Source organism: Phialemonium atrogriseum (assembly GCF_030411735.1).
Source record: "Phialemonium atrogriseum strain 8032-3 unplaced genomic scaffold QBC33scaffold_13, whole genome shotgun sequence".
Classification (NCBI taxonomy): Eukaryota; Fungi; Ascomycota; class Sordariomycetes; order Cephalothecales; family Cephalothecaceae; genus Phialemonium; species Phialemonium atrogriseum.
The window spans coordinates 195,722-216,887 of NW_026848150.1; the positions used below are offsets into that span (position 1 = coordinate 195,722).

At 56.2% G+C, this 21,166-nt stretch overlaps 10 protein-coding genes across 10 annotated transcripts; 3 read left to right on the forward strand and 7 right to left on the reverse strand.

Annotated features, from left to right (window-relative positions):
* Position 1: 1 nt before the first annotated feature.
* On the reverse strand, positions 2-1,025 carry QBC33DRAFT_74847 (ESCRT-1 complex, Vps28 subunit). The gene is made up of 3 exons (XM_060433029.1): positions 813-1,025; positions 502-738; positions 2-430 (listed from the first exon to the last, which is right to left on the reverse strand). Exons 1-3 carry the CDS (start codon positions 894-896, stop codon positions 47-49), a joined length of 705 nt encoding a protein of 234 aa, XP_060283234.1. The 5' UTR covers positions 897-1,025; the 3' UTR covers positions 2-46.
* Positions 838-1,975, reverse strand: QBC33DRAFT_74852 (uncharacterized protein). The gene has a single exon (XM_060433030.1). The coding sequence runs from the start codon at positions 1,660-1,662 to the stop codon at positions 1,156-1,158; it is 507 nt and encodes a 168-aa protein (XP_060283235.1). The 5' UTR covers positions 1,663-1,975; the 3' UTR covers positions 838-1,155.
* A 96-nt stretch (positions 1,976-2,071) lies between these two features.
* Positions 2,072-5,537, forward strand: QBC33DRAFT_538942 (putative ef hand domain-protein). The gene has a single exon (XM_060427943.1). It carries the CDS (start codon positions 2,156-2,158, stop codon positions 5,114-5,116), a length of 2,961 nt encoding a protein of 986 aa, XP_060283236.1. The 5' UTR covers positions 2,072-2,155; the 3' UTR covers positions 5,117-5,537.
* An 874-nt stretch (positions 5,538-6,411) lies between these two features.
* Positions 6,412-8,754, forward strand: QBC33DRAFT_587239 (uncharacterized protein; the record flags this gene model as incomplete). The annotated part of the gene is made up of 7 exons (XM_060431509.1): positions 6,412-6,451; positions 6,632-6,651; positions 6,690-6,827; positions 6,907-7,637; positions 7,712-8,056; positions 8,112-8,431; positions 8,488-8,754. 7 exons carry the CDS (start codon positions 6,412-6,414, stop codon positions 8,547-8,549), a joined length of 1,656 nt encoding a protein of 551 aa, XP_060283237.1. The 3' UTR covers positions 8,550-8,754.
* Positions 8,755-8,972: 218 nt separating this feature from the next.
* QBC33DRAFT_538948 (CybS-domain-containing protein) lies at positions 8,973-10,204 on the reverse strand. The gene is made up of 3 exons (XM_060427944.1): positions 9,812-10,204; positions 9,721-9,738; positions 8,973-9,634 (listed from the first exon to the last, which is right to left on the reverse strand). The coding sequence occupies exons 1-3, from the start codon at positions 10,014-10,016 to the stop codon at positions 9,282-9,284; spliced, it is 576 nt and encodes a 191-aa protein (XP_060283238.1). The 5' UTR covers positions 10,017-10,204; the 3' UTR covers positions 8,973-9,281.
* Positions 10,205-10,317: 113 nt separating this feature from the next.
* Positions 10,318-12,717, forward strand: QBC33DRAFT_538949 (tRNA synthetases class I-domain-containing protein). The gene is made up of 3 exons (XM_060427945.1): positions 10,318-10,740; positions 10,791-11,231; positions 11,289-12,717. The coding sequence occupies exons 1-3, from the start codon at positions 10,493-10,495 to the stop codon at positions 12,511-12,513; spliced, it is 1,914 nt and encodes a 637-aa protein (XP_060283239.1). The 5' UTR covers positions 10,318-10,492; the 3' UTR covers positions 12,514-12,717.
* QBC33DRAFT_75047 (nitrogen permease regulator 2) lies at positions 12,639-14,544 on the reverse strand. The gene is made up of 3 exons (XM_060433031.1): positions 14,269-14,544; positions 13,238-14,148; positions 12,639-13,168 (listed from the first exon to the last, which is right to left on the reverse strand). Exons 1-3 carry the CDS (start codon positions 14,309-14,311, stop codon positions 12,764-12,766), a joined length of 1,359 nt encoding a protein of 452 aa, XP_060283240.1. The 5' UTR covers positions 14,312-14,544; the 3' UTR covers positions 12,639-12,763.
* A 20-nt stretch (positions 14,545-14,564) lies between these two features.
* QBC33DRAFT_492142 (vacuolar protein sorting-associated protein 53) lies at positions 14,565-18,060 on the reverse strand. Its single transcript, XM_060425491.1, has 3 exons — positions 17,527-18,060; positions 15,658-17,450; positions 14,565-15,593 (listed from the first exon to the last, which is right to left on the reverse strand). The coding sequence occupies exons 1-3, from the start codon at positions 17,774-17,776 to the stop codon at positions 14,850-14,852; spliced, it is 2,787 nt and encodes a 928-aa protein (XP_060283241.1). The 5' UTR covers positions 17,777-18,060; the 3' UTR covers positions 14,565-14,849.
* QBC33DRAFT_75062 (uncharacterized protein) lies at positions 17,903-18,507 on the reverse strand. Its single transcript, XM_060433033.1, has one exon. The coding sequence runs from the start codon at positions 18,354-18,356 to the stop codon at positions 18,030-18,032; it is 327 nt and encodes a 108-aa protein (XP_060283242.1). The 5' UTR covers positions 18,357-18,507; the 3' UTR covers positions 17,903-18,029.
* QBC33DRAFT_75061 (endochitinase B1) lies at positions 18,508-20,352 on the reverse strand. Its single transcript, XM_060433032.1, has 4 exons — positions 19,919-20,352; positions 19,628-19,859; positions 18,917-19,485; positions 18,508-18,748 (listed from the first exon to the last, which is right to left on the reverse strand). The coding sequence occupies exons 1-4, from the start codon at positions 20,108-20,110 to the stop codon at positions 18,659-18,661; spliced, it is 1,083 nt and encodes a 360-aa protein (XP_060283243.1). The 5' UTR covers positions 20,111-20,352; the 3' UTR covers positions 18,508-18,658.
* Positions 20,353-21,166: the final 814 nt, after the last annotated feature.

Genomic DNA, 21,166 nt, shown 5'->3' on the forward strand with positions numbered 1-21,166 from the left:
CCCTCCTATTTACATGGTTGTTTTCAGAGAACTAAAGAGTGTTTGTCTACGAAAGGGTAGCCTTGAACCCTTGGTACGCAGAATTAATATCAAGCTCCAACTCGCGGGCCTGCGTCTCGCTCAACTCCTCCGTCGCCTTCATCTGGTTCAGAGTGATGAGCCACTGCACTATCTTGCCCCTGCTCTCAAAGTCCCGGTCCGTGACCTTGTTGACCGACTGGATGACATCCGTTAGCAAGGGGTGGAGCTGGTCTTTGGCCAACAGGCCCAGTCGCAACGCGTCCAAGAACGTGATAAAATCCTGGGTGGCCTCCAAGATGAGAGTTCCGCTGGTGCCGCCTGCTGCGGCAGGTGCGGGCGCCGAGGACGCCGTCATGGCGGTCGACGGCATCCCGACCCGTATCCGCTCAGTCGCCCGTGGTACCTCAAGCTATGTGGTGTCGTCAGCTGCTGTTATGCCAGTTCGCAACGTAACACATGACTGGAGAGGCGGGCACATACGTCCCATTCGGCCTTGAACTCCTCCAAGCCCACGAAGGCCCTCGAGACCGTCTCGTCCGCGAGGATGGACTTGTACTGCTTCAGCGACCGGTCGCATATCTCCGTGTAGTCTGACTCGGGGATCGCATCCTTGAGGAACGCCTTCTCGAGCTCGTCGAGGGTAACGAGTATGCTGAAGATTTCCGCTAAAGAGTCCTGAAGGTCTCGTTCAGCTCTGGTGTCGGCGAGTTTGACCTCCTGTGAAACCACACATCAGTATAGGTGACGTCTCATGGCTGGGGGTCGCGCAGATTAGTGGAGAGAGTTCTTGCCTCGTCGAGGTTGATTGTTGCCGACAGAGAAGTATTGGGCACGTAGCTGTGGGGCGTGGGTGCATACGCTTGCCGCGATATCATCTTGACGACCTGACCATCGTGGGGAGCTTGATACAAGCCGCAATCTGGTAAACCTGGGCGGAGCAGATAGGTACCACCTAACTTCGCGCTAAGGTAGGCGACGGGAACTTTAGCCCCACCTCGATGGAATGGAAGCTGTCAAGGGTTTGTAGCATCGCATGTGACAGATCACGTGGCGTTGATTTGAACTCATTGTTCAATGAATGCGTGGCAGCCAACGAGGAAATCTGATCATTCCATACGTGCATGTATTATGAAGTTAAATAAAGTGAATATGGGGCTCCATTGCCAATATGTTCTTCTTCCTAAATGCTGAAGATGCTTCGGGGTCATCGAATGTCGTCAGCTGGGATGTTCTCCCAGGCTGACTATGGGGAATGTAGAGGGTTGTCTCTAGGGGCGGCACGTCCTCCGTCCAGGCTGGCTCTCTCTCCAGGTTCTTGGGTGTTGCTGCCAACTGTAGGTGCTCCTCGAGAGATAGAATCGAGTGTGGTTCCTCGCGTCGCAGGCCCTTTTCGATACGATCGTTGAAGCTTTCTATCAGTAGCGCAGGTATACAGGCTAGCACAGCATATCGCTCCGAATCAGCCTGCTCGCCGGGGTCAGGAATGCTAGAGACCGGCCAGCGATTCCACCAGAACATCTCAAGCTCATTGCGCATGTTGATGGTATGATCTACCATAATCCACTCGTATAAGCGATACAGGCTGTATAGCGGCGTGTCTTCGAATACGCCTCTGGGAGCACGATATTTGCGATATCTCATGCGGTCCTTGTAGAATTCTCGGCGGGAGAGAATTTCTCTTGGGCTCAACGGAGGCCACGAAGGGAATAAAAGTTCATCCTTGTTGATGTCGGTGCACCTCGAGAATGTCCAGCTGCATTTAATTCTGGAGTAGGCTGAAGTCTGGCCTTCCGCTTCCTGAGCCAGTCAAACATGGATGAACAATGCATTTTGTGACGTTCCCTTGATTCTGTCGGCGACCAGCTTGTGTGAGGTACCTAGGTAGATATAGTAGCGACTTGAAGCGGAAGAGTGTGATCTGAAGTGGAGGGACGTCTGCAGCTCGAGGACGGGAGCCCGGGAGCTTGGCGAAGGCCCGTGCCATTGGTTGGCCAGAAATTCAGCCCAGGGCCAAAGCTCGAGAGCTTGTGGCAATCATCACTTTCCATCCAATCTTGACATGCACTTCTTCTTCCCATGTTGAGTCCGCATAATCCTTCGCCAGTGCCTTAGCCATGGTATATAGTCAACAATCATGGATACGCCAAATTCTGCAGCGTCGACGCTCACCGGCCACCGAATAAACGTCACCTTATTCTCAGCCGTGGCAGCTGCTTCGATAGGCTACTTCCTCTACCGCGCTGTCGTCGCCCCTCCACTTCCCCAGCCGGGACCCGGCCAAAACCTGCATAGGAGCAATGCTGTCCGTCGCCGGAGAAGGTCCCATCACGAGCCCCAACTTGGGCGCCGGCCCTCAGATGCCTCCACAGTCAGCTCGCACGAGTCGCACGGAGACGAGAATGTCGACCATAACCTGGTTCCCCCGCTGACGGACGCCGAAACGATTGCCGAGGAGCATACAATGGATGACGAGTGGTGGAACGACCCGTCTAGCATGCCGCAGCAGCGGGCTGGCCAGAACATCGTCGGCCTGCTGTTCCGCGTCTCTGAGGACAACGCCCGGCGCAATGCCTACGTCCACAGGGGCTGCGCCTGTAATGTGTGCGGCATCGTCCCCATCCGCGGGATCCGGTACCGCTGTGCGAACTGCGCCGATTTCGACCTCTGCGAGACCTGCGAGACCCAGGGCTTGCACATCAAAACACACATATTTTACAAGGTCAAGATCCCCGCGCCGCCGTTTGGGCCGAGACAGATGCAGCCTGTGTGGTATCCCGGCGACCCGGAAACCTGCTTGAGGAATCTACCGAAAGAGGTCATGGTGAAACTGTCAAAGGAGACTGGCTTCGAGCGGCCCGAGCTGGAGGCGTTCTGGGAACAATGGACCTTCATGGCGAACACCGAATGGAGGGAAGACCCTGCGGATCTGGGACTCGCGATGGATCGAAAGACGTTTGAGCGCTGTCTAGTACCCTCAGGAGGTTACAGGCACACGGCTCCGAATCTTATCCACGACCGCATGTTCTCCTTTTATGACACCAACAACGACGATCTCATTGGCTTCACCGAGTTCTTGCACGGCTTGTCGTACCGGAAAAGGAAGGATAAACTGAGGAAAATATTCGATGGTTACGATATCGACCGAGACGGGCTTGTCAACCGTAGGGATTTCCTGCGTGTCTTCCGTGCATATTACGTGCTGTACAAACAGATGCATAAGGACATCCTCGAGGGCTTGGATGACCAGGTTATGAGCTCCACCGAAGCCCACCAGCTCGTGTCAGGCCGGCAGCCGATTAGCAGCCTTTTTGGTCGAGAAGGAAGGGTCCCTCGACCCGAAGGGCCCTGGTTCGTGGAGGGAAAGGCGTTCCTCAGCAATGGCGAAGATGTAGTCACGGATGGCAAGATCGGTGTTGTCAACGAAGACAAGCCAGACACAGCCGATCGAGAAACCATCTTGAAGAGCCTTTTCACCGTCGGTTTTGGTGACTTCTTCCTTGACAGCCCATTCTCGCCTGCCCCTGAGAATCCTCGATCCCCCGAGGGGGATTCCGACTCCCGGTACTGGAGAGCGCTGCTAAACCCTCCGACAAGGGTCGACGAGCTTCCCCCACTCATCTCTGGCGAACTTCGAGACGGAGATGAACTCTTTACGTCGAACAGGAACGAGGCGCATCTCGACGCCGCGGGGTCTGGTAGGGATGAAGGCGGCAGCTCAGACACCGAGAACCCGGCAGGTCAAACTGAGAATGTCGATCCTGCAAACCAAACCGCGCCAGAGGATGAGGAGAATGAAGTTGCAGGTGACGAGGCCCCTATTGCCGATGCTCCAAGGAGAAGAGACGCGGGCGAGGCGTCCGCCAGGAGATTGTCAGCTGAAATACAATCCCGGTCACATCTGCATATTGTAGCGCACAGCCACAGGGCGGCTTTAAATAAGCGGGCAAAGGTCAATGCGCGAAGGAAACTGCTTGAGAGGTGGAAGAGGCGTCAATTCTATCTGGACGAGGAGGAGGGAGCGGCCGCACCCGAGGGTTGGGATGGGGAAGACGACATCTTGGCCCAGACTAACGGCGTTGCTGAGAGCTCAAAGGCGGCCCAACATGCGCCAATATCTCCTCGATCCCGGTCATCCTCGAAGGTTAGGTTTGCTGAGGAGCCTGATGATTACGAGATCCGCTCGAATCCTTCGACCTCCTCCAGAAGCGTTCCCGAGCGGTGGGGTGGGATGGATATTCCCGACGCAGAACGGGATGCTGGCAAGGAAATCCTTTACCAAGTCACACAGCAGGCGTTCAACGAGCTCCTCGATATCCTCTTCAAGGCCAAAGAAGATCTCGCAATTGAGGCCGCCGAGACCAAGGCGCTTCGCGAGGAGCACAGGTCCTTGTTTGAGTCGATCAATCTGGATGAGGAGGACGAGAAGGCCGCGTCCTCGCCCACACATACAGACTTCATCATCGATGAATTCAAACCTACGGAGGACGTGCCCCTTGACGAACTGCTCGCAGCTAGTGGCTACACAGTTGATGAATCCTTCCAGGGGCAGACATCAGGAGAAGCGAATGATGCAGTCCTGGAAGCCATCGACGATATGGCGGGAGGCAGTGAAATGAAGGATGCCGATGACGGACCGCGAATGGAACGGGAGACGACAGAGCCGTCATCCAACGGTGACGCCGAATACCGCGATCCCACCATGCCACAGTTCAGACCAAACTCTGCATCCGGAATTTCATCCGCGCCCCCTCACCGGTCAGAGTCTAGTCACTCGGAAGGAATTACCACCCTTGCCGCCTCGGCAGATGAGAATAGGAAGGCGGCCTCCGTAGACAAAGGGAAGTCCACGAGGCCGAAGAGAACCTCCTCCCTCAAGGCGAAGAAGAAGAAGGAAGACGGCGGGATACCCGTCCCGATACCGCGCTCCACACTTGTGCGATGGAAACGTCTTGATACGGCAGAGAAGGAGGCCAGGGATCGGGGCGGCTGGGGATTGCTAAATTACGAGGAATTTGAGCGAATCTACAAGGCAGAGGATATCCAGGACAATCGACTGGATTATCTAGGCAGCTGGATAGATTTCTGTATCCCCTAGCAAGGGGTTCCAGCCACAAAGTTGGTCAAGCCGCAGTTGTGTGTGGCGCAGTTGGGCGAGAACAGGCGCGCCAGTACCGCCCCTTTCTGCCCTTCTGGCATGAGTGGTGTGTACGCAAGGAACTGTTAGATACGTTCGGATATACTATGTATGTACTCGTAGTAGCCTACCTAACGTTGTAGTACTACTAAGCGCTTGACAGGGCGCTAGTATTGTACACTAGGAAGAATTGAACTTCTGTCCAGAGCGATGATTATTCAACAAACGACGACATCCAGTTGCCTTGGAGCTGAATGCTGCTTGACCCCGCAAAGGGGCTATTAGGGGTCCGTGCTTTTCAGGCTCCCACTCTGGTAGCATCACGTGCCGTGCCAAGACAAATTTATTCATACTGTGGTAGACGACATCCAGCCGCAACAGAGCTGAAAATATTCACTTGAAGACTCCTCCTACCTACTTACTGGCATCTTCTCGGGTGTGTCCTTGGCTTCGTTTTTAGCTTGTTGTGGAGATTCGTGTGACCCCACGCAGCTGTCATTCCTTTACTCCACTGAGGACATTTCGTCATGTCATAGTATCATCTATCGATGCAAGAATTTGGAATCATTTAGTGCCTTATTCGGCCAGAATCTCCGCTGTAGTTGGAGAATTCTCTTCTCTTTTCTCCGTTTCCAGGCAGCAGTTTAAGGAGCAAATGATCGGCTGTCCGGGCCGCTGGCCGTCCTTGCAGTCGGGCAGATCATGGTGGTCTGGGAGTGGAACTGTCTTGGCCCAACGAGCGGATCCTGGTCGACAAAAAGCCAAGGCGTCCTAGCGAATGCGGACCAAAATCGGCAGTCGTCTGGGAAGAGCTAAATGCTGACTTCCCATTTCCACCTCAAAGTTTTATGACAGTTCCCCGGACGAGACGCCATGTCGGGACCGAGCATTCGAACCCATCTATGACATCTCCTCTCACGCAGACAAGGCAGCTATCGCCGGGACCGACTAGTCAGGAAGGGAACCCCGTCGGCGTGGCGTTCGTCGGCCGCCGTTTGAGATTGGTGATGTAAGACCGCTCCTGAGCACAGCCGCGCGCTTGAGGGAGCCGCTCGCGTAGCAAGGGGTCACCATTGGAAGGTGTAAACGGCGTTCACCCCTGATTTGTACAAGCTAGGGATGGGGTCCTGCCGTTTTATTGGCGCCATGTAGCGAGCCAAGAAGGAGAAAGCCGCTTTTAAGTGACCGCCAGCATTGACTAGTCTCACATCAACCCACTATCTTGGTTGAGGGCTTTAGCTTCTCACGCACTCATGATGCCCGAGGCCTCTAGAGGAAAACCCCGGCCCCAGCCTGGTAAGCTGCTACTCGCCGGAGGAAGCGATCCCTGAGACATGGGCACCATTCAAGAACTACTGTGATGGGATCGGGATGCCTCAACTCCTGACCCTCAGATATCAACTCACGGCAAGTAGAGTGCATATAACCTCGACCTTCGACTTGCTTTCCCTGCCCAGCACAGACAGACACCCGCAGCAACACTCAGACCATCATATGTGTGTATAGCTCTTGAGTGGATACCCCAACCAAACAGAATGTCAGCAACTTCGTCCGAGGCACCGTCACCAACGCAGGCGTCGACAGCTCTGAGGTCGTCAAGAGTCTGTTTGAATTGCAGGAGGAAGAAAAAGCGATGCGACAAGGCTCTTCCTTCTTGTGGAAGATGCACATAGTATGGGTTTTGCCCCTTGCCCCCCGAATTCCGGCCCCTAACTTGGGAAAGGACCTAACCTTCGCATAGCTCTCTCGAGATTTGCCAACATGAAGATGATCCACCCCTTGGAGGGAGTTCCAGTGTCTCGGGTCACGCGAGCTTTGAATCGTTGGTCACGCGGTTCACGTCGCCATCACCCATGCTTGGCATGGATCCCATTCTAGAAAGCCTGCTAGGCCAGCAAGGAGGCTCCTGTTGGAGTACTACTCTCAGTCCTTCGTTATTCACATCCCTAGACTCGGGAGAGAGCGTCCACTCGTTCATGTTCCGCAGTTTGTCAGAGATGGTCGGACAGCGATCCAACGTCGAACAAGTCATCTCGTTTTACTTTGGGAGCGTGAATACCTGGTTTACCATTGTCGAACGAGCCACATTCGAACCGCAGGTGGAAGAGATGTGGGCCACCCCGTCTGCCGAAACCGCGCTGCTCGTGATCTGCATGCTTCTCATCGTCCGGACGCCATACGAGAACACCGCACCAGCGATGGACGACTGTCTCTACCTGTCGGCCAAGGCTGCCTTCGCTCTGGTGCAGAGCAGGGTTCCATTATCAACTTCTCTGTTGCAATCGAAGCTGCTTATCGCTTTGTATGAGTACTCGCACTCAATGCCCCAGCAAGCATACATCTCCCTGGGGACTTGCGTCCAGATGAGCAAAGCATTCGGTTGGTTCAACAAAAATTATTGGAGTGAGAAACGGCAGCAATTGCTGCCTGCCGAGTTGAAACTCTCTTCGATCCAGTGCTGGGCGGTCGTTTATGTTGACTGGTAAGGCGACAGATACCGAAGCAACTATGGAAAGGGTCCGCTAATTTCGGCTCGAACAGTTTGTTGAATATCAGTTATCCGGATCAGAAGTACCCTCTCAGCGTCGACGAACTGGACTTCTCGATTCCGTTGCCACAAGCCTTCGACCAGTATTTGTCGGGGGCCGCAGCATTAGGTTTCCAAGCCAGGCAGGGGGAACTCGCGGACGCCCACATTGATCGAATCGAGGATATAATCTGGCCCGAGGCAAACTCGGCGTGGTATCTGAGCACGTTTCTCCACGAAGTACAAGGCCCTACGACGCTAACCCCGGTGGACCGCAACAACCTCACGGATGCTGTGACAGCTCACACCCTCAATATCATGGGAGTTCGCTGGAGGTTCGGCAACCGTTCTGCGGCAATCAACGCGAATTTCATGTAGGGGTCATCTCATCTTCCAACGAACCGGAATCTTTGGCTAACAGCAAGACAGAACCCTGATGAAGATAGACCAGCCATACCTGATAGCTGGAGGGCCAGCCTCCCAGACATTGTCAGGCACTGATAACCGGCCCGTGAAGACGATCAACTCGGTTATCAGCTCCGTGTATAACATTTCTCAGTCCCTTAACTCGTCGTCCACATTTCAGCAACTGGGCTCGGTACCCCCAACCGGTGCTTTTTGCATGTATTATGCGTCTATGTTGCTGATCTCTCATGGAAACAACACCCTCCAAGACAGCGGATGGCTGCAAAAGATTGAAAGCTTCCAGCAAAGTCTTCGAATATACTCGAGGAGGTGGAGGATCGCAGGTGGGCAACCCCAGCTACCAGCGAGAAGGTGTAATGCTAATATTCAATTGGAATAGCCAAATACGTTGATTCGATCGACCTGGCTATCGCCACTCGTTTAGGTCAATTCAAGAGTTAGGCCTCTACCTGCTGGGATGCAGGGCGGCTTCTGATAAATTATGGCTCCAGAGCTTCTAACAAAGACTTCGAGTCGTGTTGGTCTCGAACTGTGAAGGGCAAAATATATGGTTTTCGGACGATATTCGTCTCTACCATCACGCCGGTATCGAGCTCAGAACCGTTCCGTCGATAACCCAGAGGAGGCGGCAGGGACTCTGGAGTTCCCGTATGTTTTTAAAACCGATGCAGTGAGAACGATCTTTCTTATACCCCCTTTTCCCCCTTCCGAAGGATCCAACAGGGTTTTATGTCAGCAAACCGGGCGTTGGTTCCGGATCGCCCGTCTTACGGCCCGATCATCAGCGGCCTCCGGAACGGGATGAGAAGTCTCCGACATCCGATTATAGAAACTGTCGGTCGGGGACGTGGATGACACATATGGTTATAGCTGCTATATCAGCATTGGTTGGGTCAATGCCCGGAGTACCTTGGAATCGGGAGTTCCTTCTCTATCTGGCTTTACATGGCAATCATACATTCGTTCACCAACCAAATAAGGAATCCAGCGGGAATTGCAAAGCGCGAGTTAATCCAGTTGACCAACCCCAACTTATGTATCTTACTTTAACAATGGGCCATTACGGCTGCCATACAAGACTTCACAATCCTCGACCAAACGGGAGTCATAAGCCCATCCATTCGTAGGTCAACTTTGCCCAGCCATTCTCCTCCACCCCACGCAACCAACCCCTCATGCGTGCCAGAGCCTCGAAATAGCCTCGGTCACGCCCACATCCGTCGTCTCAAACTCGTACAGGCCAAGGGCGACCAGGGCGGTGACGGCGTTCAGCCCCCACATGAAGGCCTTCCGGACCCTGGGCATGCGGTTCGTCGGGACGTAGTCGATGATGATGGCCTGGAAGCCGAGGTGGGAGTGGACCAGGATCATGGCGCACAGCAGGGCGTCCAGGCTCGGGTTCAGCGACCCGGCCGCGAAGGGGGTGAGGGTGAGGGGCACGAGCCCGGCCGCGACGAGGCGCTCAAACGTCCAGTGGTAGGAGCCGTGCGAGGGGGACGGGGCGGGGACGGGCGTCGGGTCGTTGACTGCGTTTGGCTGGGGTTAGCATATATCTCCTCTCTTGCGGGGGCGTATTCGATGGGGGTCGCGAGCTTTGTTTCGGGGAACGTACCTCCGCCTTGGACTCGTTCTGCGCAGCTGGTTAGTCATTGATGAATGGATGGCATTCCCGTCTTTGGGATGAGGACGTCAGAGAAACTCACGAGGAAGAGGGGGCAGGATAGACCTCCGGCTTGTGGTATGGAAGGATGTGACCCGCGCCGCGTTGGCGACGACGCTCTGCCGGATTCCACGCTGCAGGGCGGCCTTGCAGACCAGAGACGGACCAGCCCGGCTCGGTGCGACCGACATTTTGGAAGCAGTGGCGGCAGCCTGCCTGAGCAGGGCTGGGCGGACGATTGATGCCATTCTGTATCGATTTCCTGGCGGCCAATTGAGCTCCTCTTTATTATCGATATTCGGCGGACGACTTGGAGTGACCAAGTTTAGAATTGGCTGCCGGTGTTTTCGGGATAGAGGCAGGATGATTGCCGAGGATCAGAATCGGAAGCTCTGTCATTGGCCAGCGCATGATACAGCTACCTCATACATCCATGTGGGCAGCGTCGGGCTGGAACAATGAATTTACCTAGCGTCTATGTTGAGGATGGAATCGGATCGGGACTTGTAATTGTTGGCCCGAGCTTCGTGATCATGCAGGTAGGTACCCTGAAATTTTTGGAGCTCCAGTGTTGGTGATGCAGATAGTCGACAATTGGAACTTGGCGGTATAACTGCGCCCTACGCCCCATTTGGGCCCGATATGCTGAAGACCAGGCAACGCTCCTTATTTGTGTGAACTAAGTTACTCTGCGACCATTTATTTGCCTGTCGTTGCTGCTCGAATGGCCGGCACTTCAAGGCCTGCCTTCTTGCTAGGCAAGGCGCGAGTATGTCAGAGGTGCTTGAGAGCTCAAGCTAGGGGCTCTGCATTGTCACAAGGACAAGGTCGATTGATCCATTTGTCGGTCCTAGCAAAGCGTGAAAAGGCTGCAAAAGCATGGGAGGACTATTCAAAGGAGATCGAGGCAGGCACCCGACCACATCTTTGGGATATGCTTGAGGAGCGAGGATATATCAAGGACATAGCAGGGTACGCCTAGCCCCCCTCTCTTGTTTCTTCACCCCTCTAACATGATGCAGACAACGAGATGTGGTTCGGGAACTTATGCGCCAAAGACGAATAGGCGCCTATGTTGGAATCGACCCAACGGCCTCTTCCCTCCATGTTGGCCATCTACTGCCACTCATGCCTCTTTTCTGGATGTACATGCACGGCTATGGAGCAACGACCCTAATAGGAGGCGCAACTGCCAAGATTGGAGACCCGACCGACCGATTGAAGACCAGGGAGAAGATGGACAGGGCCACCATGACGATGAACATGACCAAGGTGCACTACCAACTGAAGAAGATATGGATGAACGTCGAGACTCAGGCCACAAGGCATGGCTATAAGAAGGAATGGGCGTGGAAGCGTGCCATTGTCAACAACAATGCCTGGTGGAACGCTCTTCCCATGCTGGAGGTCCTGCGGAGGATTGGCACTTCGATGAGGATAGGGCCCATGCTCTCTCGCGATACGTGAGCTGACCCTTCCCGCGATTACGTTGATTATATGCTGACCGATATGGTTTGAAGTGTCAAGAGAAAGATGACCGAAGGCGACGGAGTATCCTTTGCTGAATTTAGCTACCCTCTCATGCAGGGCTGGGATTGGTGGCACATGTTCAGCTCCATGAACGTTCAGATGCAAATTGGAGGATCCGACCAATACGGCAACATCCTAAGCGGTATCGAGACGATAAAGGCTGCCCGGTCAAGCGAGCCCGACCCAGACCTAAAGCTGGCGCGCAACTCCGAATACGATGACCCAGTCGGCTTTACTGTGCCCCTCATGACCGATTCCTCGGGGGCCAAGTTCGGCAAGAGCGCGGGGAATGCGGTGTGGCTCGACCCCTTCCAGACATCTGCGTTCGACCTGTACGGATACTTCATGCGGAGGCCGGATGCTGATGTTGAGAGGCTTCTCAAGCTCTTTACCTTTTTGCCAGCGGAGAAAACACAGCAACTGATGGAGGAGCACAACGCCGATCCGTCCCAGAGGGTCGCCCACCATGCTCTTGCGTTCGAGGTGACGACTCTGGCGCATGGTTTTGAGGTAGCGCGAGAGACCCAAGCGGAGCATCGTGCAATGTACAGCAAAGGTTCAGGGCAAGTCCGCACCGCAAGAGCAGACCAACCTCAAGAGGCCGAGTACACCCCACAAGAGGGCAGGCCAACAACGCTGAACAACGCGCCCCGGATAGACATGATCCTCCCAGAATCCGTGGTCTTGGGCAAGTCCATCGGGCGCATTCTCTTCGCGGCCGGTCTTGCGACCAGCGCCGCCGACGGCCACAGACTCGCCATGCAGCAAGGGGCCTATGTCGGGGCCGCGCCGGGGCAAAAGGCCGGCACCAACAAGGGCATGCTCCTCGGCCAACTCCAGTTCACGCCCGTCAAGGCCTGGTTTCCCGAGGACACCAAGAACTTCCTCATCGATGGGAAGCTACTGATCCTCCGCAAAGGAAAGCACAACATCAGGGCCATCGAGATGGTCAGCGACGAGGAGTTCGAGGCCTCGGGGAGGACCTATCCGGGCCAGCCGTACACCGGGAAGGTCCGAATGCTGAACGAGAAGCTCAAGGAACTGAAAGCGGGGAAGACCGAGGCCGACGGAATCACAGCCAGGGATGACTTTGATAAAGCTTTCGACACCGCAATTGAAGGCGAGGACTCGGAAGCCGAGCCATCGATTGTCTTCCCCGAGGAGAAGACGCGTCAGCAAGTGGCGCTGGAAGAGAAGCTGAAGAAACACTCCTAAACATAACTACTTTCACGGGGTGGCAGTCGGACGTAGGGGGGGATTGTACGAAATGTATTGTATTGTAGATACCACTGAGACGGGGATTTGTGTGTATTACCTGATGATACCTGTGTATCGGAAATAGCTGTTACACTTAGAGATAGACAAACCTCCCAATTCATCGGGCCTCAGAAAAGGGCCCGTCCAACAATTCAACCCAATGGGTAACGTCCTGCCGAGGTTCCTCCCAACCAAGAATCCTTCCCAGCTACCTATACAGAACAGTAAGGTCCGCCGCCGGGCCCGGGAAACTCTTGAGCTTCTTCATGATCTCGGCGTCGGTGAGGTTCTGCTCGGTGATGATCTGGTCAAAGGTGTGGCAGCCGTCGGTGTAGCGCTGCAGCGGGTCGCCGCCGGCGCTGGGCCTGGCCTGGCCCGTGGCCAGCGCGGCGAGGTACTGCTTGGACACGACGTGCTTGTGCACGCGGTACAGGCAGCCCTTGATGACGCCGAACTGCACCAGGCGCCGCACGTCGACGTATCGCAGCACGTCGAAACCGGCGTCCATGTGGCCCTTGAGCCACTCGGCCACGGTCTTGCCGACGCAGAAGCTCGTCATCAGCTTGACGAGCTGGTAGTTGGATACGCGCTGTTGTTGTTGCTGTTGCTGCTGCTGCTGCGGCTGTCCGGCCGCGGAAGAGGAGGCGGCGGCGGCGGCAGCAGCAGCAGCAGCAGCAGCAGCAGCGCGGGGCCCCGACCCGGGGCCGATGCCGGAGCCGGGGCCGATGCACACGTAGTTTGCGCACTCGTCGGTGATGCCGCCGACGTTAGCGACGAAGTCGTGGATGCCCGGGCGGAGCGCGTAGCAGGACCCGAAGAAGAACATGTCGAGCAGGAGGACGGTGTCGTAGTAGAGCAGGTGGCGCAGGGCGAGGCGCGCGAGGTCGAGGGAGACGTCGGCGGCGAAGGCGATGCGGCGGACGTCGCTGACGCCGTCGATGTGGGCGATGACGCGCTGCAGGGTCAGGTCCCAGGTCGGGTCGACGACGTCGGCGAGGCGCATCTTGGCCACGGGCACGTGCCAGCCCTTGACGTCAGGCGGGGTCGGGTGGTGCGGGAACAGCTTCATGTTGATGGTGTTGGCGTCGTCGACGGGGATCATACACTCGCCGTAGTTGTTCAGGTCCTCCTTGACGATCTCGAGGAGCGACTCGATCGGCCGCCGCAGCCGCTCCCCGCCGTGCGAGCCCGACACGGCACCGTTGTCGCCGTCTCCGCCGCCGCCGCCTCCGCCATCGTCGCTGCCGCACGCGTCCTGGCTAAGGTAGTTGTCCTGCTTCTCCATCTCTGCAAACGTGACGGCTAGCCGCCGCACGACTCGCTCATAAGGGATGTGGTCAACGTCGGACTCAACCACGAGCCCGAAGTTGAAGATGAACTCGTTCCTGTCGTACCTGGGGCTCGGGATCGAGACCGGGAAGCCGAGGACGGTATACTTGCCGTCCGGGTCGTTGACCGTCATGTAGCGGTTGTAGAACGACTTCCTGGGAATTATGTATTCCTGGAGGATATTGAAGTCAAAAAGACACGGTTTGTCGACACCTGGAACGGGAACTATGCATCCTGGGGGACTTTGCGCGTAGATCTTGGTTCCTGTAATTCCTGTTAGACAATCGGGCTTGTGATGGGGGCCAGAGGAGCCACCGATCTATCATTGCTGAGAAGCAGTTCGGTGTCCTAGTTATGAAGGGTCGATGCGGTTCCTGGCCGTACCTTCTTTGGGAAAGAACCTGGCATAGAAGATGCCCTGAATCATGATGGGTGAGGCGCCGCCGGTGAGACTGTCAACGGAAAGCAGGACGCGCACAATCTTGCGTTCTTGCGGCCATGCGTGGGATTACTCAAATCACGTAAATTGCCTTGCTCTGGGTTCATTCCATCCCATTTTAATTGATGTGGAACTGACCATAAGGAGATTCAATCTTCTGGTCCGTCTGAAGGGTTGATTTCAGACTTCAAAGTTCCCAAGTCCCATGATTTTAACGTGATTGGCTGATATCCTTTACAGCAGCTCTTCTCAACCCGAAAACTACCTACTGATAACCCTCGATTTCCTAGTGTCAAGTGGCATACTGACTGCCATTTTTAATGATCCTCTTTCCATAAATTACATTTCACAAAAGATAGGTGCCAGGACAGGGACTCAACCTTGGAAACCGGCCCCTAAAGCCTAAAAAGAGCAGATCATGAGAGACGGGACACTGCTTGTCACGCCTTAGAACCATGAGGTATCCAGCCAGTCTATTACTTCATATAAAATCTAAACACCCTACAAAAAGGGGTAAAGCTCACTATCACCGCTGCGCATCATCCGCGGCCCCCGTCGGCGTGATATCCCTCTTCCCAAACCTCGCTCCCAGGCCGCCGATATCCCTCCGGAAGAACTTGCCAATGTTCTTCAGGTTGTCGTTGATAGTCGCCTTCTCCGGCGTCTGCGCGGGCCCCGCCCCCGCCGCGCCCGGGGAGGAGGACGACGCGCCGGCGGTCGCGGCCCCCCCGGCCGTGCCCATCCTCTCCACGCCGTCCCTCGCCGACTTGAGCAGCTTCTCGCCCAGGGACGCGGCGTCGAACCTCGTCTGCAGGCCGGCCGCCGCTCCGCCGGTGGCGGCCGTCAGCGCGGCGGCGGCGGCGGGGCTGATGCCGAGGCCGGCGCTCCCCAGGCCGGAGCCCGCCATGAGCGGGGTCAGAAGCGGGGAGCTGTGCACGAGCGGCTTGTCGGTGCCGGAGCCATCACGGTGGATGGTGAAGAGCTCGACGAGGTGGGGCTGCTCCTGCTTGCGGACGCCCTTGAGCTCGAGGATCTTGCGGAAGTTGGTGTCGGACCGGTCGCCGATGTGGATGAGGTAGGCCTGCACGAGGCCCTCCGGCGGGGTCGGGCGGACCTGCAGGGTCTTGAGCAAGGGGTCGATGCGGGTCATGCTTTGGTTGACCCTCTTGACGAAGCTCGCCGGGGGGTTGTAGGGAGCAGAAGAGGATGGATTATGGTAGGCGAGGAGGTTCTCGAAATCTTTGGTCAAAACGTATTTGTCCAGAAGCATCTGTCGGGGGGAAGTAAGTAAGCGTCCCGAGGGCTGCATCGCGTAAGAGAGACAGTAGTCCTACCTGTTCAGCACCGACTTCAGACACGGGCCGGCATTGCACAATGTTGTTGATATATGCACTGGCCATATGCTCGATGACATTGTCACAGAACGCTCGAGCATACTGTTGCTTGCCGATGAGAGGGAGGATTTCCGCCGTCTTGTCGTTGACCTGCTTTAGCAGCTCACCCACATAGCTGCTGTGGTCACTGACGCTCTCCATCTTGCTCCAGTTGGTGTTCCTCATCTCCCTCCAGGGCCCCTCGCAATTAAGCTCGACCTTGTGAACCATGGCTAGCACGGCTGCACTGGCCACGCCCATGAATGCGTCCGACTGGGACGAGAGATCTACTTTCGGCTTCATCTCCGCATCGACGCGTTTCTTGATGTTCTCCTCGAGTTGGTTGGTATTAGTGTGCCAGAAATCGGCCGTGTTCAAGACTAAGATGATGTCCTGGAGAGGCGGACCAGGCTGGCCCCCTTTCTGGAGAAAAGTAAGCAGGACTTGCTGTGCGTACTCGTCCAAATACTTTGCAAATGTTCTGGACAGGTCGAGCAGCCGTTCCCCGGTGGAGAGTTTGGCACACTGTGACAGCGTGAGCTTGTAGAAGTGGAACAGCTCGATGGCGGACGGAATGACCGCTTGGGGCGAGAACTCCTCATCCTCCGGGAGGAGTGGCTGGGTCTTGTACTTGGGAATCATGGCTGCCAACGCCCGGTCCTGGGATTCAACCCACAGACTCAAGTACGGCTCAAACGCAACGGATATTGACCCATTGAAGCTCTGGGTGCGCTCGTCTGCCGAGCTCAGTGTGTCGATGCTCGCTCTCGGTTCGCTGGCAAACCGCCTCTCCAGGCTCTGTTCAAAGTTCATTGTCTCTTGCAGGCAGCTGAGGAGTAGATTGACGTCGACCTTGTTACCGTCCGCCCTCCTCATGCTCCTCTCCAGAATCCCCTTGAAGTCGTCCCGCGTGCCGTCGCAAAAGGCCATGGCCAGGACCTCGCCGACGCGCCAGTGAGGGGGGAATATGGCAGCGTGCTCATCCTCATGGGTCTTGAGCATCCTCTTGAACCAGGCATATCGCCTGCCAATGTTGTCCAAGCTTCCCGCCTCGTCGTTGCCCCGGAACACGTGCCGGTATTCCCTCAGCTCGGTGTTCACGTACCACGTCACCAGCCTCGACTTTGCATGCTCCCCCAGCGCGTCCATGACCAGGCACGCCTCGACCAGCGTCCCCCTCCGGTCGGCGGTCTCGTGCTTCGCAAAGGCAATCTCGAAGTCCTCGCAGACCTGCTCCAGCAGCTCGCGCTGCAGCTCGCTGACGTTTCTGCTCAGCACGGCGATCTGCTCGATGCTCCGGTAGCTGTGGAAGTGGCGCATGAGCTGCAGCACGGCCTGCAGAAGGCCGGCGCACTCGCGGTACTGCCGGGTGCGGGCGAGGCCGCGCAGCTGCTCGTAGGCCGTGGTCAGCATCTGCAGGCGCTTCAGGGCGGTCATGCTGAGGGTCAGGTTGCGCTTGGTGCCGTCGAGCCGCTTGATGTCGGCCGTCATGGTTGTGATGTCGCGCTCCGTCTGCAGGGCCCGGCTGCGGACGCTCTCGATGCGCCGGAAGAGCGAGGCTAGCTCGGCCTGGGCGGACTGCATCCGCTCCAGGGAGCTGTCGGGCCCGTACGCCTGCGCCGTCTCGAGGGCCGATATGGAGCGCGTGAGGTCATCCTTGTGGTTCTGGAGCGTGGAGGAGACGTTTCCGATCGAAGCTACAGCGGACGGGTGGGAGAAGAGGAGGTTGAGATGGGAGATGGGGTCGTAGTTTACTGTTGGGGAGACTGACGTTAGCTTTCTATTCTTTGCGTGAGACCAGGAAGAGTCAGGCAATCAGGGGGGAAATACCAGAATCCAGAGATGATGCTTCAACTTGAGTGATATTCATGATTAGGTAGTCTTGCCATGAATCAATGGCTGGGTTGTCGTGGCCATGTACTCCGTAGCAAGTTGTCGATGGCTGAGGTGACTTAGGCCGAGAAACACCTGTACTTCTCCAAGGTGAGCTCGGTGTGGGATTCAGCACGTGTGCATGTATCACCCCGACACCCCGACACCCCGACACCCCGACCCTCACACCGCGCCGGGATGCGATCATCTGACGGCAACAGCCGAGCTAGGTACCTAGCTCATCCGATGTGGGGAGGACCAAAGGAATATTTAATTGGTTGTGTTCCAGAAGCAACCATCGTCCCGCACAAGCTTCGGATATCCATACATTTTGATTGATGATCTTGCTGCCTGGAGACCTACACTCGGGACGTCTTGCCTTGGGCATCAAAACGGAGCCCACACCATGCTGCAGGGTACATCCCACACAGTCTACAGATTGCAGGGCGGGTAGTCTTGATTCAACCGTGAGACAAGGAACGAGAAAAGGAGGTAACCATTAGAAATCTTTGTTGGGGAGAAATCTCGTTTTTAAATCTACGCCAAAGCCAAACGCACCCCTTCCCCCCTTTCCTTGAATGATGCTGAAAATGCCAGGTATATCTAGATAACAGAGAAGAGGGTAACAAGAGCAGCAGCAGCACATTAGCTTTTTTTTTCTTGAAATTTTTGGTCTCCAACCTCCCCACCACCTCTCCACCCACCTGCAGGGAAAAGGCGCACAAACATAGGGTTGCAACGGGAAAATATGGGTTCTCCAGCCAGCCGGAAAACGGCATGCATGACATCGTTAGCAGACGGGGGGGGAAAAAGAAACGAGAAGAAACAAGTCACCGGGCCGCCAAGTCAGACCAGACCTCCCAGGGCAGGCCGAGTGTCCTCCCGCCCTCTTGAACCAATGTGAAGAGGATGGAACCTATGGAACCCCCCCGCTAGCCGAGGGCCACTAAACGATACAGGTCGTTTACCGCCTGTTTAGTTCGCCGTCGATGAGACCGAATCGACAAATCCTGTCCAGGCAGGGCGGCTCGGGTGGAGAGAGGTTCCCTACCACTCCGGGGGGAAGGGGATCCTCCCTCCATGCAGGGTATCATGAGCTGTGCAGTGCGCGGAAACCTGCCGCGATCAGACTTCGTTTGCTGTCCTTCGCATCCGCCGGTGCGTTCCAGTAGAATAGCCCCTGTGACGTAACGCATGTCAGTCTTTGCTCTCTGGTGGTCCTGCGTGCGTGCCGTGTAACCAGAGCAGAACAAGCGGGGAAAATAGAAAGGGAGCGGTGGGAGCGGTGGGGGGCAGGGGGGAGGAGCTTGGATGCGCAACGGCGGGACGTTGATCTCTCTGAACTCACCCCTAGTCCCTTCTGCTTGCAGAAGGCCGCCTTCATCTTGACCGTGTCTGGGTTGTCGTATGTCACAAAGCCGCCGTCTCCACCGACGCACTGCGCCGCGACGGACCGCTTGTCGACCTGCTCCTTGGTGCCCCTCCTGGGCAGGTCCTTGTACTCGAATGAGCCGTCCTCGCCGCCGGCTCCCTTGAACTTCTGCCCGGGCCCCGTGGCCTGGAGGAAGCTGCGCCCAAAGAGGGGGATCCCGAGAAGGATCTTCTTCCCCGGCACGCCTGATGCCATGAGATAGCTGACGCCGGACGAGCCCGAGGTTTCGTCCTTGTTCATCGCATACAGCTGGGATTGGTGACCGCTCCGGTTCGTCCACGAGCCGTAGAAGTCGTAGGCTGTCAGGTTGATGAAATCCAGATAGTCCACCGACTGGCGCAGGTCGATGCACTGCAAAACGGCCTTGGCCGCGGGCAGAGCAGCGGTGAGCAAGTAGTAGTCTTCGGGAAGGTGGATGCGAGTGGCAGCCAGAAGAGCTAGGAAATCGGCACCTTGCTGCTGGTCGCAAGGATATTCCCACACAACTAGTCGGAGAGGCGCGGTAAGAATTAGGAAAGAGTTGAAGGGAGCGAACGAGGTACGTGGAAGAAGGGAGGGCGTGAGAGAAAAAGGAAGGGGGAGGGGGGGGGGGGGGGGGGGGTTGGTTAACGGGGGGCGTTGTCTTACTATCTATTCCATCCAGACCCGAGGCCTCAACCAGACCGCGCGCAGACCGCCCGAAATTATCGCGAAATATCGGGTCCGACGCCACAATGGGGAACATCTCGCCCGACTGCGAACCGCCAATGGACAAAATCACCTGAAGGTGAGGGTGCTTCTGCTTGAGGTGCATCAAAGAACCCAATGCGCCCTGGACGCCGTCACAAGGTGCTTGGGCATCTGCCCACTCGTCGCTCAGCTGTGAGGGGGATTAGCAAGGCGACGGCCCCGGATGAGCGGTGCCGAGGAAGAACTAACAAAGACAGTGCCGTCGGGCGAGAGGTTGGCGAAAGCGTAATACACGTGGTTGATACAGCCATAGTTCAACTCTCCCGGGGTGTCGCCCTTGTACACCCTATAGTTGGGGAAGTACACGGCATTCGTGTACATGACGTTGGACACGCTCGTCGCCATGCGCGACTTGCGCGACGATGAGGATGAAGAGCTCATCGTCGTTGTAGTGATGGCAGTAACAAGGGGAGACGAGATTTAGGCGAGGACAGATAGGAAGACGAGAACATGGTTAATGGATCATGTACGAGTGGGCAGGCGCCGAGAACCTCTGAATATCCCGGGGGACGGGCTGGGCCAAACACATATTGGACGGATGGAATCGAGATGTCGGGCAGCAAGGCCAGGGAGGAGGTGGGCGGGATTTTGCGAACGTGTCTCTTATATATACATCGTCCGGCGGAGATGGGACAAGTTCCATAGCTACGGGTAGGGAAGGGGACCTGCAACAAGACGGTGAGCTGCACTTGGTGGAGTCGGAAAACGGGTATCAAAATTACCATGTACACGAAGGACCAGGATTCGACGACGCGGTTGATGCATGACATAATTTGTAGCGATAGTGGAGGGGGGATCCGTCGCAAGGGAGGATAGTGGACGGGCAGACGGCAGGGCCCTACGTACATACCTCAGGTACCTACCTAATGTATGTACCTCTCGCAGCAGTACATATGCGTATAGATCTTCCCTGCTACTACCTACATGCGCCCAGTCCAGTTACGGTCCAGAGAAGACGCACTTACGGAGACGACCAGAGACGGGGGCCCCGGAGAATGAGGGTCCATGAAATTGGCGAGCATAGGGATGACACGTCCGGTACCCAAAAGGTTACGTGGGATGTCTCGGTCGCTATTGGGGGGGAGGGGGGGGCGTTGATGGATTGATTACATCTACACACGTACATAGGTATCTCACGGGGATTCGGGGAGGGGAGCGCCTCTCGATTCCTTGTGGGGTGTCCCTGGCGGCAGTTGGCGATCCCAAGGGTTGGAAGAAGGCATTCAGTGTGACCTTGACACATCGTTTTTTTCCTCAGCCGAGTTCCGTCTTGGTCCCTGGGACTGCCAGTGAATCCTGCCAATCTGCGTTCTCCGTCTTTACAGTTAATTCCACCCAATCGGCCCCTTTGTCTGCTCCGTTGGCGCGGCAGGTATACAACGGTAACGGTTTGACGCGCGAGGGAAGGGGGTCCATTTATACGCCCTTTATAAATGG

Coding starts and splice junctions, on each gene's coding strand:
- QBC33DRAFT_538949 (XM_060427945.1), top strand. CDS start 10,493: ATGGCCGGCACTTCAAGGCCTGCCTTCTTGCTAGGCAAGGCGCGAGTA. Junction 10,741..10,790: donor TATATCAAGGACATAGCAGG/GTACGCCTAGCC, acceptor AACATGATGCAG/ACAACGAGATGTGGTTCGGG. Junction 11,232..11,288: donor CCCATGCTCTCTCGCGATAC/GTGAGCTGACCC, acceptor TATGGTTTGAAG/TGTCAAGAGAAAGATGACCG.
- QBC33DRAFT_492142 (XM_060425491.1), bottom strand. CDS start 17,776: ATGATCGCATCCCGGCGCGGTGTGAGGGTCGGGGTGTCGGGGTGTCGG. Junction 17,451..17,526: donor AGCATCATCTCTGGATTCTG/GTATTTCCCCCC, acceptor TCTCCCCAACAG/TAAACTACGACCCCATCTCC. Junction 15,594..15,657: donor CTGAAGTCGGTGCTGAACAG/GTAGGACTACTG, acceptor TCCCCCCGACAG/ATGCTTCTGGACAAATACGT.
- QBC33DRAFT_75047 (XM_060433031.1), bottom strand. CDS start 14,311: ATGATTCAGGGCATCTTCTATGCCAGGTTCTTTCCCAAAGAAG. Junction 14,149..14,268: donor CAGGTTCTTTCCCAAAGAAG/GTACGGCCAGGA, acceptor CAGGAATTACAG/GAACCAAGATCTACGCGCAA. Junction 13,169..13,237: donor CCGGGTCGGGGCCCCGCGCT/GCTGCTGCTGCT, acceptor CAGCCGCAGCAG/CAGCAGCAACAGCAACAACA.
- QBC33DRAFT_75061 (XM_060433032.1), bottom strand. CDS start 20,110: ATGAGCTCTTCATCCTCATCGTCGCGCAAGTCGCGCATGGCGACGAGC. Junction 19,486..19,627: donor GGGTCTGGATGGAATAGATA/GTAAGACAACGC, acceptor CTCTCCGACTAG/TTGTGTGGGAATATCCTTGC. Junction 18,749..18,916: donor GCAAGCAGAAGGGACTAGGG/GTGAGTTCAGAG, acceptor GTTACGTCACAG/GGGCTATTCTACTGGAACGC.
- QBC33DRAFT_538942 (XM_060427943.1), top strand. CDS start 2,156: ATGGATACGCCAAATTCTGCAGCGTCGACGCTCACCGGCCACCGAATA.
- QBC33DRAFT_538948 (XM_060427944.1), bottom strand. CDS start 10,016: ATGGCATCAATCGTCCGCCCAGCCCTGCTCAGGCAGGCTGCCGCCACT.
- QBC33DRAFT_74852 (XM_060433030.1), bottom strand. CDS start 1,662: ATGAGATATCGCAAATATCGTGCTCCCAGAGGCGTATTCGAAGACACG.
- QBC33DRAFT_74847 (XM_060433029.1), bottom strand. CDS start 896: ATGATATCGCGGCAAGCGTATGCACCCACGCCCCACAGCTACGTGCCC. Junction 739..812: donor CAACAATCAACCTCGACGAG/GCAAGAACTCTC, acceptor GTGGTTTCACAG/GAGGTCAAACTCGCCGACAC. Junction 431..501: donor AGTTCAAGGCCGAATGGGAC/GTATGTGCCCGC, acceptor GACACCACATAG/CTTGAGGTACCACGGGCGAC.
- QBC33DRAFT_75062 (XM_060433033.1), bottom strand. CDS start 18,356: ATGTCATGCATGCCGTTTTCCGGCTGGCTGGAGAACCCATATTTTCCC.